The following is a 14351-nucleotide window of genomic DNA, read 5'->3' on the forward strand; positions in this document are numbered from 1 at the left end:
CGAGCAATTATAGGCCTGTAAGTTTGATGTCTGTGGTAGCTAAGTTAATGGAAAGCATTCTTAGAGATAATATATATAAATATCTGGAGAGACAGGGTCTGATCAGGAATACTCAACACGGGTTTGTGCGTGGAAGGTCATGTTTGATCAATCGTTGAATTTTTTGAAGAGGTGTCTAGGAACGTTGATGAGGGAAGAGCAGTGGATGTTGTCTGTATGAACCAGTAAGGCCTTTGATAAGGTTCCACATGGAAGGTTAGTTAGGAAGGTTCAGGCCAAGGTGTTAACTTTGAGATAGTCAAATGGATTGAACAGCAGCTGGAAGGGAGATGCCAGAGTGTCATAGTGGATAAATGTTTGTCAGACTGGAGGCCGGTAACAAGTGGTGTGCATCAGGGTTCTGTATTGGGTCCCTTGTTGTTTGTCATTTACATTCATGATCTGGATGATGGGGTGGTTAATTGGATTAATAATTATTTGGATTATACTAAAATAGGGGGAGTTCGGAATGGTGAGGATGGTTTTCGGGGACTGCAGAAGGATTTGGACTGCTTAGAAGAGTGGGCTGAAAGATGGCAGATGGAGTTTAGTGTTGATAAGTGTGAGGTGCTTCATTTTGGAAGGAATAATCAAAACAGGACATGCGTAGTAAACAGGAAGGCATTGAGGAATGCAGTGGAGCAGAAAGATCTCGGAATGATGGTTCATCATTCCCTGAAGGTAGAATCTCATGTGGATAGGGTGGAGAAGAAGGCTTTTAGTATGCTGGCCTTTATAAATCAAAGCATAGAATACAGGAGTTCGGAGGTGATGTTGAGACTGTTCAAGGCATTGGTGAGGCCAAATTTGAAATATTGTGTGCAGTTCTGGTCACCAAATTATAGGAAGGATATCAACAAAGCAGAGAAGATTTACGAAAATGTTACCTGGATTTCAGAATCTAGATTACAAAGAAAGATTGATCAGATTAGGTCTTTATTCCTTGGAGTGTAGAAGGTTGAGAGGGGATTTGATAGAGGTATTTAAGATTATGAGGAGGATGGATAGAGTTGATGTGGATAGGCTTTTTCCCTTGAGGGTAGGAGAGATTGAATCAAGAGGTCTTGAGATAAGAGTTACAGGGCAAAAGTTTAGAAGTAATATGAGGGGGATCTTCTTCACTCAGAGAGTGGTGGCTGTGTGGAATGAGTTTCCGGGAGAAGTAGTGGTGGCAGGGTCCATTTTGTCATTTAAGGAAAAATTGGATAGGTATGTGGATAGGAGGGGAATGGAGGGTTAAGGGCAAAGTGCAGGTAGGTGGAAATACAGGAGAGCACTTCATTCGGTGTGGACTAGAAGGGGTGAGATGGCCTGTTTTCATGCTGTAATTGTTATATGGTTATATAGAGATTAGACAAGGAAATGACAGTATAGAGAAGTTGCGCTTTGGTGGAAGGAATAAAGGTGTAGATTATTTTCTAAACAGGCAACAAATTCAGAAATTGGAGGTGTAGAGGGACTTGAGAGTCCTCATGCAAGATTCCCTAAAGATCAACTTGAAGGTAGAGTGGTAAGGAAGGCAAATGGAATGCTAGCGTTCATTTTGAGAGAGTGTAGCGCTATTAATCACCCGCATCAGACAGAGAATTATTATTAATAGGCTTTAATCACCTTAAGACATCAACACATCTCAAATGTTGCTGGCCCAGTTCCAAGGTAGGTACTGAGGGAGGGGTTTGGGCGTAACAGCCTTTATGGGGATTTCTGGGAGGGAGGAGTCACAGGTTCAGGGGACAGGCCAGCTCATAAAATGCACACATATATACAGTGGTGGCACTACATTCACCTCTTCTTTTGAAACAAATCTGGCGGGGTGATCTGATTCAATGTTCAGCCTGTCCGATGGTCTTGTCTGTCACTGATAGTCGTAAGGTTTGGTGTGGTTCAGCTGCTGGTCCCTGGGCAGTGTCTTGCATGACAGGCTGTGACTCCGGTGGCTGAGGAGTTGAATAGGACCATGGGGTTGCTCAGTCTGGAGCTGGGGCGCTGTGCTGGATGCAATTACTAGGGCCGGCTGGCCATGGTTACCATGAGGGGATGATGATTGATTGGTTGAGGGATCCCTTGCATGTGCCAGATCTTGGATGGAAACCCTGTCCTGCCACCAATCCTAGTACCCCACATAAGCGTATTGGGGGTTTGCGTGGAGGATGTGAACCTTCTCGACCAGAGGATCAGCCTTATGGCATCTGGTATGCCTTCAGAGCAGTATGGACCCAGGGGTCATTAGCCAGGATGGCAGTGTAGTTCCCAATGCCGACTTCCTATTGGAAAGAAAAGAGACTTTCATGTGGTGTCGCATTAGCAGTGGTACAGAGGAGGGACCTGGTGGTGTAGAGCACCTCAGAGAGGATGTCTTTCCACCAGGAGATGGACTGGCCTTTCGACCTGAGGGCTAGGAGGACTGCCTTCCAGATGGTGGTGTTCTCCCTTTCCATCTGGCTGTTCCCCCAGAGGTTATAACCCGTGGTCCTGCTTGTGGCTATTGCCTTGACCAGCAGATACTGGTGCAGCTCCTCACTCATAAAAAGGATCCCTGGTCACTATGGTTATATCGGGGGTATCTGAACAGAGTGAATATGTTACGCAGTGTCTTTATGACAGTGGCCCTGGTCAGGTCCGGGCAGGGGTGGCAAAAAAGATGCGGGAGTATTCATCAATAATATTTAGGAAGCATACTTTCCTGATGATGAAAGGGAGGGGGCCCTTGAAGTCCATAGTCAGAAGAGTGGGTGGCTTTTGTGAGGTGCGTTTTGTCTTGCCGATAGAATAGGGCACAGACCGGGCAGCTCTGGGTCAGTTCCCTGACATCTCAACCAAGTAAGGGAGGTTACGGGCTCTACGAAGTGGTTGAGCCCGGTGACTCCAGGATAGCAGAAGTTGTTGTGGAGAACATGGAGGTGGTCCAACTGTGCATTGGTGCATGTCCCCTGGGACAGGGCATCAGGAGGCTTGTTGAGATTCCTGGGCCGGTACAAGATATCATAGTTGTCGTAGATAGTTCACTTCTCCACCTCAGGATCTTATCACAAGATAAAGGAACAGAAGCAGGCCACTAGGCCCATTGAGTCTGTTCCATGTCTCTACACTAAGCTGAAATATGCTCACACCCAGTTCCAATTTCCAGACTTTTCCCCATATCCCTTGATACCCTTACTAATTAGATACTTATCAATTTCCTGTTTAAATTCTCCCAATGAACTGGCTTCCACTACTTTGTGCGGCAGTGAGTTCCACAGATTCACGACCATCTGACTAAAGAAGTTCTTCTTCATCTCTGTTTTAAATGGATAACTTAAAATTTTAAGACTGTGACCCCTTGTCCTTGATTCACCCAACAAGGGAATCATCTACATCCACTCTGTCGTTCTTAATTTTTTTCCCCGCTGTTTGTTATTGAACATAAAGGAACATAAAGGAGACTGCTCATTGGTCAGTTAGCAGGGTAAATGGTTTTCTGGCCAGGTAGTGTCTCCAGTGGCACACAGCTGAGTGCTGAAGTTCGGGGCCCTGGAGGGTTCGAGAAAAGGAAGCCGCTGGCCTCCCAGCCTGGTTGAGTATGGCAGCCAGGGCAAAGTCGGACACATCACTCTCCACCTGGAAGGGGATTCATCCACAACATGTATCACCACCTTGGCAATGTTGCCCTTGATACATGTGAGTGCCTCTTTGGCTTCTACTGACAGGAGAAAGGTGGTAGATTTCACCAGGGGGCAGGCTTTGTCCGTGTAATTCAGGACCCACAAGGCATAATACGGAAAGAAGCCCAAGCACCTTTTCAGGTCCTTGAAGGTATGGGGCAATGGGAGTTCCAACAGGGGGCGCATGCAGTCAGGGTCGGGCCCAATGATGCCATTCTCCATCACGCAACCCAGAATGGCCAGGTGTGAAATGCTGAACACGCACTTCATTTGGTTATATGTTAGGTTGAGGCTTTTGACCGTCTGGAGAAATTTCTGCAGGTTAACGTCATGATCCTGCTGGTCAAAGCTGCAGATGGTCACATTGTCCAGGTAAGGAAATGTGGCCTTTAGGCCATTGTCATCAACTATTCAGTCCATCTCCCTCTGGAAGACAGAGACCACATTGGTGACCCCAAAGGGTACCTGGAAGATGTGGTAGAGGTGACTATCTGCGTTGAAGGCTGGCTTCAGAGGCTGGCGCTGGGTTCTATGATCCCTCCTGCCAGAAGCCAATTGACTTCTGCTTTGATGAAGGGTCTGTCCCTGTGGCTGTATCGCCTGCTCTTGGTGGTGACCGGCTTGCATTTGGGGGTAAGGTTCTCGAACAGGATCGGTGGTGAGAACCGGAGGGTAGAGAGGCAGCAGGTCGTGTTTGGAAGGAGAATCGGGTAGTTTAAAAATGGGCAATTGTGGACCGTGACAGGGGATTGGGTGTGGGTCATCAAACTGCATTTGGACACTCTAACTGGCATTCCAGTCCCAGTATGACTGGAGCACAGAGCTGTGGAATGATGAGGAGCTTAAAGTTCTTGTACTCTGTGCCCCATATAGTCAGTGTAACGTTGCAGCTGCTGTGTATCTCAGCCAAGTGGGATTTGGAGTCCAGGGAGACTTTATGTTTTTGCTGGTGTTTCTGCGCGAGGGTAACACTGCACTGTGCCCGAGTGAATGAAGCTCTCCGTGCTCCCTGTATCAAATAAGCAATTCATGATGTGACCATTTACCTTGTTGTTCATCATGGCCCTGGCCAGCTGATGTGGGCTATCTTGATCCAGGGTAATCAAGGCCAACATCTGGTTACTGTCTGAGTGGCTGCTGTAGAGTTGGTTCGGGGGCACCCTCCAAGATGACTGCCCCAATGTCACACACATGATGCTCCTCCTCTTCGCCAGAAGTGGCGCTGGAAGTGGTGCCGTCCTGTTTTTCTGCCCCTAGATCCCGCCAAGCTATTTCCCATGACTGGAAGTGACGCCGGAGGTGAAGTCGGAAGTGACGTAGTTCAAGATGGCAGCAGCTGTTGGCCACACGTGGCGCTGCTGGAAGGGGTTTGGGACTAACATACCTTCCCATAGTGTCCCTTCTTCCCACAGGTGGAGCATGTAGTGTTTTGGGCTGGACAGCTCTTTCGAGGATGTTTCGCATGCCTGTATAAGTAACACTTCAGGTGCTCGATAGCGGCAGCGGTGACCTTGGACCCCACATCCCAAGATTGCAGCACCTGAGCTCTTCACGTGGCGGCCACATTCCCCAAGGAGAAGACCTCTGCGTTCAGCTGCACTGTCTCAAGCGCTTTAGCCAGGTCGACTATATCTCGCAGGCATCGATCACCCTTTTCCAAGAGTCTCTGCCTGATGCGATCAGATTTGAAACCATGGATCAGACCTTCTAATCTAAGTGGGTAGCAGCAGAGACTTCTCCGCAGTCACAGGCTTGCCCAAACTCCTACAGGACCCACGTGTACTCGTCGACTGACTCACCAGGCTCTTGTCTACAACAGCCCAGGAGGAACCTGGCATAGATGACATTCGTTGGGGTCTGATACTGTTTCTACAGGAGCTCCATTGCAGCAGAATAAATAGTGCAGATCTTTATCTGCAAAACTCGGTGGCCGACCTGAGCGAAGAGTAGATCTCACTTGTCTTCCTCACTCTGCACGTTGTTGCGTTTCATGAAAGCGTTGAGGCAGTGCAGCTATTGATCAAATTTGACTGAGGTCTCCGGATCTTTAGGGTCAGTGTCCAGTTTATCCGCCCATATTGCCTTGTCCATGGCACAAAATTAAGGTGATTAAATTGTAGCACTATTGATCAACCACATTAGACTGAGAGTTGTGATTCATAGGCTTTAATTACCTTAAGACATCAACGCATCTCACATGTTCCTGGCCTGGTTCTACGGCAGGTACCGAGGGAGGAGTTTGGGCGTAACAGCCTTTATTGGGATTTCTGGGAGGGTGGAATTACAGGTTCAAGGGGTGGGCCAGCCCATACAATATATACATACATATATACAGTGGTTGCAGCACTGAGAGATAGATTATAAAAGCAGGGATGTGACGTTGAGGCTTTGTAAAGCATTGGTCAGCCCAGACTTGGAATATTGTGAGCTGTTTTGGGCTCCATATCTAAGGAAGAATGTGTTGGCATTGGAGGGGTCCAGAGGAGGTTTACAAGGATGTCCCTGGAGTAAAAGGATTTTCATGTGAGGATCAATTGAAGGTTCTGGGATTGTACATTTTCTAAACAGGAGATTAGAAGTATGGAGAAACCTATTAAAGACTGAAAGGCCTGGATAGAATGGAAATGGAGGGGTGAGGAAAGCTGGAACCAGAGGGAACAGCCTCAGAATATAAAAACATTCCTTTAGAACAGATATGAGGAGCAATTTCTTTTCCTGGAGGGTATTGAATTTTTGGAATTTGTTGCTGCCGACGTCTGTGGAGTTCAAGTTATTGGTGATAATTAAGGTGGATATGGATATGTTCTTGATCAGGAATGGAACCAAGGGTTACAAGGAAACAGCAGGAGAATGGATTGGAAGAGGATTTTAAATTAGCCATGGTGGGGCAGACATGTTGGGCCAAATGGCCTAATTCTGCTCCTATGTCTTATGGTCTTATAGAGACAGGTAGCAGAGGGGCTTAATGAATGGGACGGTGTTCCTGTCACCTCATAACTCCAGTGTCTTAGATCCCCAGCACTGTCTGTGTGGAGTTTATGTTCACTTTGTTATTGCATGAGCTTCCCCCCCAACTGCTCCTGTTTCTTCCCACATCCCAAAGACATAATCTTATGTTTTGTTTACATTTTCACATTATACCTAGTACAGTGAAAAGGGTTCTTCTGCGAGCAATCTAACAGGTCAACTCTAACATACATCCATGCAAAAAGCACAATTTACAGAGTATTGAGTTACAATGACAAGTAAGGCAGCAAGCCACTGTTGTGGGGTTCATTCAGGAGCCTAATAATGTAGAGAAAAAACTGTCTTTGAGCTTGTTGGTGCACGTTTTCATATTCTTTAGCTTTCTTCCAGTGGGAGGAAAGAAAAGAGAGCGTGTCCAGGCTGCGAAGGGTCCTTCAGCAGCTTGGCTGGTTTTCCTTGTCAGCAGGAGATGTAGATGGAGTCCACGGAGGCGAGAGAAGTTTGCGTTATGTTCTTAGTTGCATTCACCACCTTCTGCAGTGTCTTCCGACCTTGAGCAAAACAGCTCCTGTACCACACTGGGATGCATCCAGCAAGTTTTCTTTCAGTGGTGCACTGGTAGAAGTTGTTGACAGACAAGGAGGACATGCCAAACTTCCTTAGTCTTTTAAGAAAGTAGAGGCTTTGGTGAGTTTTCTTGACTGTCGAATCAACACGCTTGTCCCAAGTCAGGTCATTGGAGATTTTATTTCGATCATCCTGAAGCTATCTATTTTTTTGACTTCAGCACCAGTATTTGTGGCAAGGGTGTGGACTCTGCCCCTTCTCCAAAGACTCTTGCAAATTTCTACAAGTGGACCATGGAGAGCATTCTGGCTGGTTGAATTACTGTCTGGTATGGAGTTACCAATGCTCAGGACAGGAAAAAAACTCCAGAGAGTTGTGAACTCAGCCAGCACCATTGTGGGCATCAGTCTCCACTCCATTGAGGATATCTTCAAGAAGCAGTGTTTTAAGAAAGCAGCCTCTATCCTCAAGGATCCTCTTCCCACTGCTACTATAAGGAAGGAGGTGCAGGAGCCTGAAGACAAACACCCAACAGTACAAAAACAGCTTCTTCCCCTTTGCCATCAGATTCCTGAATGGACAATGATCCACAGACACTACCTGACTTACTCTTCTTCAGCACTAATTTATTTATTTTTTAAATTGAATTTATAGCAATATTTGCACCTGTAATGCTGCCACAGCAACTAATTTTGAGACATGTTCATGACAATAAATACTGATTCTGATTCTCCTGAAGTTAATGATCATTCTTTCATCTTATTGACGTTGACAGAGAGGGTATTATCTTGGCACCATGCCACTCGGCTTTCAATCTCTATCCTCTATTTAATTTTGTTATTATTTGATGCCCTGCCCACCACTGTGGTTCCATTGGCAAATTTGAAGGTGGAGTCGGAACAATATTTAGTTGTCGAGTCGTGGCTGTAGAGAGACTGAGTACAAACCCTTGAGGAGTGCTGGTATTGAATGTGATTGTGGAGGAGATTTTGTTTCCCACCTTCACTGATTTTGGTCTGTTAGACAGGAAAGCAAGGATCCAGTTGCAGAGAGGAGCAGTGAATGCTAGATCCTTATGTGGGAACGTGGTGATTATAAAATGGAGTTAGTGTAGGATTAGCGTAAATGGGAACTTGATGGTTGACAAGATGCTGGTGGGTTGAGAGGCCTGCTTCTGTGCTCACTAACAGACCACTATAATATGTCTCTTCCCTCAAGCTTTCAAGTTAATCCACTAATCCAAACTGTCTGTAAAGCTATGCCTTCCTTTTCATTTCAGACTGGCCATACAGATGGATGAGAACGAGGCTTTGAAGACGGGTTTGCAAAGCACTTTAAAAGCCAAAGAAGAAGATCTGAAATTGTATCATGACATGTTGAGCCAGGTGAAGCAGGTCTTCCTCCAAGCTCTTCGGCAGCACAAAGGAAAGAATTAAATCCAGTACCACAGTAGCAAGCAATATTTATTTTGATTTGGAGATATGGAAAATATCCACCATTTGGAGATACAAGCACAGCACAAGATGACAGAATGAAACCAATTCAGTGACATGCCACCGAAAAGCAAGTACAGATGGTATTTATCTAACCTGACCTGCTGCAAATGGGCTAATCGGGTAATTATAAACCGCTAGCTGGCCTGTCTTTTCCACATCAGTGCCTGGGAAGTCAAAATCACGCAAGAGGATAAATGAGGCATGCCACTCCAACTAGCTGTGGTTTCCTTCCATCACGGTATCCCACAGTCTCTGGAATGGCCAACAACATTTTTGTTTTGCTCTCCAGCCAAAAGCTTTTTCCAAATGTTGATCAATCAGACGAGAGGCAGTAAACAGCGGAAAACACAGACAGGCATGAAGAAATGCTGAAAGATCTGTAGCTTTGAATTGACACCACAATTATTGTTAAAGTTAACTCAAAGCCCCATTTACCATATGTGCAACCACACATATAAATTATTGGTTAGTGTGTAGACTTTAAATATAAAGTTTGTGTATAAATTGTATGTATACAAGTATATTTCCTTAAATCTTTAGGACCCTGTGTCCCTATTTTCAGGGACTACCAACAAGCACATAAACTTTGTGTCCCAGTTTTCAGGGACTGGTTTTATACCCAACCATACTGATTTTTAACCTTTCATACTGGACCCAGTCTGGTGTGACTATTATGAAATGTTAAAAATGGCTGGAGTTCAAATGAAGCTATTCAGCCCATCAAGTCCCTGCTGGTTCTCACAGTAATCTCAGATTTTAAAGCCAAAATATGATAGTCACATTTATTAGTTCTTTGTATTCAAAATATATTAAAAGGATTTTGATACCAGTATCTGTAAGTACTTCCTGGTACACAGCAACCAACAGAACAAAACTGGGATGTTGCCACTACTTCAATATCTCCATTCCTCATTGTCCAAGCTTGAGCAGCGAAAGACACAGACACTCCTCATTCATTACAAGTGATATACGTTTCCAGGGTAGCTCTGGTTGGTAATGGTCCATTTTGTTCTGGTCCAAAGATAATATTGTGGCGGCGCACATCAAGATGCAGGCGAACCAACTCTGCACTGTTACAGCGGAGCAGCCGCATCAAGATGGCGCCACCAGGCACATCTTATCCCATGCTCAAACAGGCTGCGCACACGTAGTCGGCTGTGTCATGTTGTCACCGCCCGTGCATGGGCAGGACTTACGGGCCATCTTATAAGGTGCAGCGCGGGGTTTTCAAAAATAAACCATTGAAAGTGCAAGCAACTTACAGTGTGTCGTCTCATTTCACTTCCCCTAGTAGCTACCAGTACAATATTTGCATTTATCCAAGTGGGAGGGGAATGGAGGGCTATGGACTGGTTACAGGCCAGTAAGACTACGCAGAAAAATAGTTCAGCAAAGATAAGAAGGGCTGAAGGGCCTGTTTCTGAGCTGTAATGTTCTAGACAGTGCAGACAGTCCTTTTGTGTGGTATTGGAGCAGTCACTGTTTAGTGTAAAAAGAGAAGGTTCAAGAGTCTGATGGCTGTTGGAAAGAAACTGTTCTTGAACATAGAAGCACTGGTCTTCAGGCTTCAGTACCTCCTGCCTGAAGGTAACAGTGAGAAGAGGTTGTGTCAAGGGTGAAGCAGCGCCTCTATGAGCTTTGACACTCACTGTGCTGCCCTTTCATTGTGCTGAACTGGCTGATTAGCTGGGGACAAGGTGGATGTTTGAAAATCTATCCTTTGCCCCTCAGCAGGACTCTCACGCTTGATTGATACAGGAGGCCCAGTGGTGCAGTTGTCAGAGAGAAAGTCAGTGATTTTCATGGTTCCACCATTATTCTGCTACCATTGACTGTTCTGGAGATTATGTGGCGTGGAAAACCATGCCTGCAAGGGATACTACATTACAACCTGAGCCAGCTCATTAACGATGACAATTTTAGCAGCCAATTGAATTATCGCATTGATTCAAAATTAACATACATTCATGATACTGAGTGTTTGGTAGGGAAGGATTAGATTATTTGAAGTCAGCACAACATCATGGACTGAAGGGCCTGTTCTGTGCTGTAATGTTCTATGAAGTTAACTTTAAAAAAAGCAGCTGCAAAGTTCTGTATTCTAAATACAGAGCTACGCAGACAGGTTTCTCGAGGGTCGGATTTCTCCTCGTCATCAGCTCTGAAATGTTTGAGACAGATGCCTGTCTCACCCTTAAGAATGTAACAGCCTCATTTATAGAAACATGGCAGCTGGGAGGGAGAGGCAAGCGGCATTTGAGGTAGGTCATTTTCAACAGAGACGGGAGACTTATGAGCTCCTGCCTGGGTGCTTGCTGCAGAATTTGATGTACAGGTGACCAGGATCTGGATGAGACAGGGAAAAGGTTCACCCTTTTCCAAGATTGACCTCTGATTCAACTTCCATTTTTCCAGTCAATGAATAAGAATTTATTGACATGAGCACGTCACAAATTTGTTTTTTGCCACACCATTACAGGTACAAATATTGTTTGTCGTCAGGGTCCTGTACCTCCTTCCCAATGGTAGCAGTGTGAAGAGGCCAGTGATGCAACCAGTCAGAATGCTCTCCCCAGTACACCTGTAGAAATTTGCAAGAGTCTTTGGTGACGTATCAAATCTCTTCAAACTCCTCACGAAATATAGCCACTGGTGAGCCTTCTTCGCCATTGTATCGACCTGGAGGCCCTGGGATAGGGGAGCAAGAAAATTGGGCAAACCACCAAAAAAAAGAGCAAAATGCTTCTGCCCTAAATTCATTTTGTGGACTGATTAAACAAAATCATTAAAATCCAAAGTAATGTCACAAAATAATTAGAACATAGAGAACAGAGAGTATTACCGTGCAATTCAGGCCTTTTGGTCCACAATGTTGTGCCGATCTATGCAAACCTACTCCACAACAATCTAACCCTACCTTACACACATAATTCTGCTTCTCTTACATCCATGTGCCTCTCTAAGAGTTTTTTGAATGTCCCTATTGTACCTACATTGCATTCCAGATGCCCACCACTCCTTGTGTAAAAAATACTTACCTCTGACATGACCCCTAAACTATCCTCCACTCACCTGAAACAAATGGGCTCTAGTATTTGCTACTGTCACCCCAGAGAAAGGTGCTGGCTGTCCACCTTTATCCATTCCCCTCATATCTTGTAGACCTCTATTAAGTCACCTCTCATCCTTCGTTGCTGCAAAGAGAAAAGCACCAGCTCTGTCAACCTTGCTTTATATGACATGTCCTCCAACTCCAGCAACGTCCTGGTAAATCCTCTCTACATGCTCTCCAAAGCATCCACATCCTTTCTACAATGAGGTGATCAGAATTAAAATTGCTTAAGAGCAGGTCTTAAAATGCAGAATGGGGACGGGAAGTTAAATTCAGTAAGTGCCACCTCAGATCATTGGAATGAAGCCTCAAGTGCCTCTTTGAGAATGGAGGGATTTTCTTCGACTTAAGTGGATATGTAGTGCAGATGGGTGGTCTAGTAGCTTTATAAAAAGGCTCAAATGCTTTTCAAGAAGTCTGGTCCCTGTGTAGCCATAGCAGGACCCTTCATTCAGTAGAAACCGCATCTTGAAACTAAACAAAGCAAACCACAAAGGCAGTCAGTGATTTTAAAAATACATTAAAAGGTATGGCAGTCAACAATGGTTAACATTTAAAAATTCATACATAGTTTACAACAAAACAAGCATAAAAATCCAACAGGAAAATTTGATCCACCTCTACATAGCAAGAGAAGATAAAGAGCTGAGAGTTTATTCTCATGTACCTAAGTAAAATGTACAGACATACTGAAATTCTTGCTGCAGTCACTCAGGTACGTATGACATTAACAGTAAGTTTAATTTAAATTAAAAGAGATACAATAGATTGTAGCGGGCTGTGAGTGAGCACAGCGAAGAGACTGAGACAACAGGCTGGGAGCTCGAGTATCACAACTGCTTTAATTTGAATTCCGCGCTGCAGCCTTTAAACCTGTCTCCGGTCCCACCCCTAATGTCCTGGGGCTTGCGTTACAATGACACAACCCCCCCCCCCTCCCCCTTCCAGTCTGGACCGGAAGAGACAGTCCCGTGACGCCATCCTTGCCGTGGCTGCCCCACCAACTGTGTGTGACAAGTGGGGCCGATTCGCTACTGCAAACATGTGCGTCGCCACATAACCCTCCCCCAGAACTGGCACCGATGATCTCAGGTGAGGTGTGCTGTTTTGGTGGCCGACCCCTACGCACCGGTGGGGGGATCTGTACTGGCTGGGACAAGTCTAGATAGGCTGGTTTCAAACGGTCCAGTGTGAATAACTCCTCCTTCCCCCCAATGTCAAGGGTGAATGTGGAAGTGTTTCTGTGCAGCACCTTGTATGGTCCCTCATATGATCACTGAAGGGGCGTCCTGTGTGCTCCCCTTTGCACAGGAGGACGTCTGGGATTAGTTGCAGGGCAGCTGACCATATTGTGACGGTGGCAGTGGTGCAAGAGAGCCTAGTCTGTCCCGCATCCTCTCAAGGACAACTGCAGTGTCGGTGTCCTGTCTGGTTGCTGGCGAGAGGAATTAGCCAAGGACCACAATAGTCTCACCGTGGACTAGTTCGGCAGAGGAGGCTCCGAGGTCATCCTTGGGTGCTGTGCGTATTCCAAGGAGAAGCCCGGGCAGTTCACCCACCTGGTTGGGGTTTTCGAGGCGTGCCATCAACGTCGATTTGAAGCGTTGGAAGCACTCGATTCGCCTGTTGGCTTGGGAGTGGTAAGCTGTGGTGCGATGCAGCTGAGTGCCCAGGAGCTTAGAGAGTTCTGTCCACAGAGCAGATGAACTGCACTCCCTAGTCATTCATAATGTCTGCTGGGACACCAAAACAGGACACCCAGGCGGTGAGGAAAGCTCTGCCACATGTTTCTGTGGAGGCGTCCAGAATGAGTATGGCCTCTGGCCAATGAGTGAACCTGTCCACCACCTTGAGAAGGTAGTGCGACCCTTGGGAGACTGGAAAGGGCCCGACTATGTCGGGGTGGATGTGCTGGAACCCGCGGTTCAGGGTATCGAACTGCTGGACTTGGTGTTTGGTGTACTGCTGGACTTTGGCCGACTGGCAGGCTGTGCAGGTTTTCGTCCACTCTGTGACCTGTTTATGCAGGCCATGCCAAACAAATTTTGTGAACACCAGTCATTCTGCTGTGCGGATGGAGGGGTGCCCCAAACCGTGAATTAGGTTGAAAACTGTTCTCCAACATTGGGCGGGGACTAACGATCGGGGTTGGCCTGTGGGGACATCGCAGAGGAGCATAGTGCCATTGGTATCAAGAGGGAGGTCTTGGAGCTGCAACCCTGTTATTGCCATTCTGAAGCTGAGTCTCGGGGTCGTCTTGCTGTGCACAAGCCAGATCGTAGTAGTCGATGCCCTGTGCCACCACGTTGACTGCTGGCCTGGAAAGTACGTCAGCGACAATGTTGTGTTTTCTGCATAGATGTCGAATAGTGGTGGTGAATTCAGAGATGTAGAATAAGTGCCCCTGCTGTCGGGTGGACCAAGGATCAGAGAACTTTGAGAAGGCGAAAGTGAGCAAGCTTGTGATCTGTGTAGAAAGTGAAAGGTCGCAGAAATGGCAGATGGCCAGATAGAGGGCAAATAGCTCCC

General features: G+C 46.2%; 1 protein-coding gene across 1 annotated transcript in view; it reads left to right on the top strand.

Moving 5' to 3' along the window:
* ccdc13 (coiled-coil domain containing 13) overlaps positions 1-9967 on the top strand; it is a 108805-nt gene extending 98838 nt beyond the window's left edge. Inside the window, exon 14 of the mRNA XM_069914904.1 lies at positions 8494-9967. Within this exon, the coding sequence (XP_069771005.1) occupies positions 8494-8650 (157 nt within the window). The 3' untranslated portion in view covers positions 8651-9967. The remainder of the gene's footprint in view (positions 1-8493) is intronic.
* Positions 9968-14351: the final 4384 nt, after the last annotated feature.

The sequence above is a fragment of the Narcine bancroftii genome, chromosome 1 (genome assembly GCF_036971445.1).
Source record: "Narcine bancroftii isolate sNarBan1 chromosome 1, sNarBan1.hap1, whole genome shotgun sequence".
In the NCBI taxonomy this organism is placed as follows: domain Eukaryota; kingdom Metazoa; phylum Chordata; class Chondrichthyes; order Torpediniformes; family Narcinidae; genus Narcine; species Narcine bancroftii.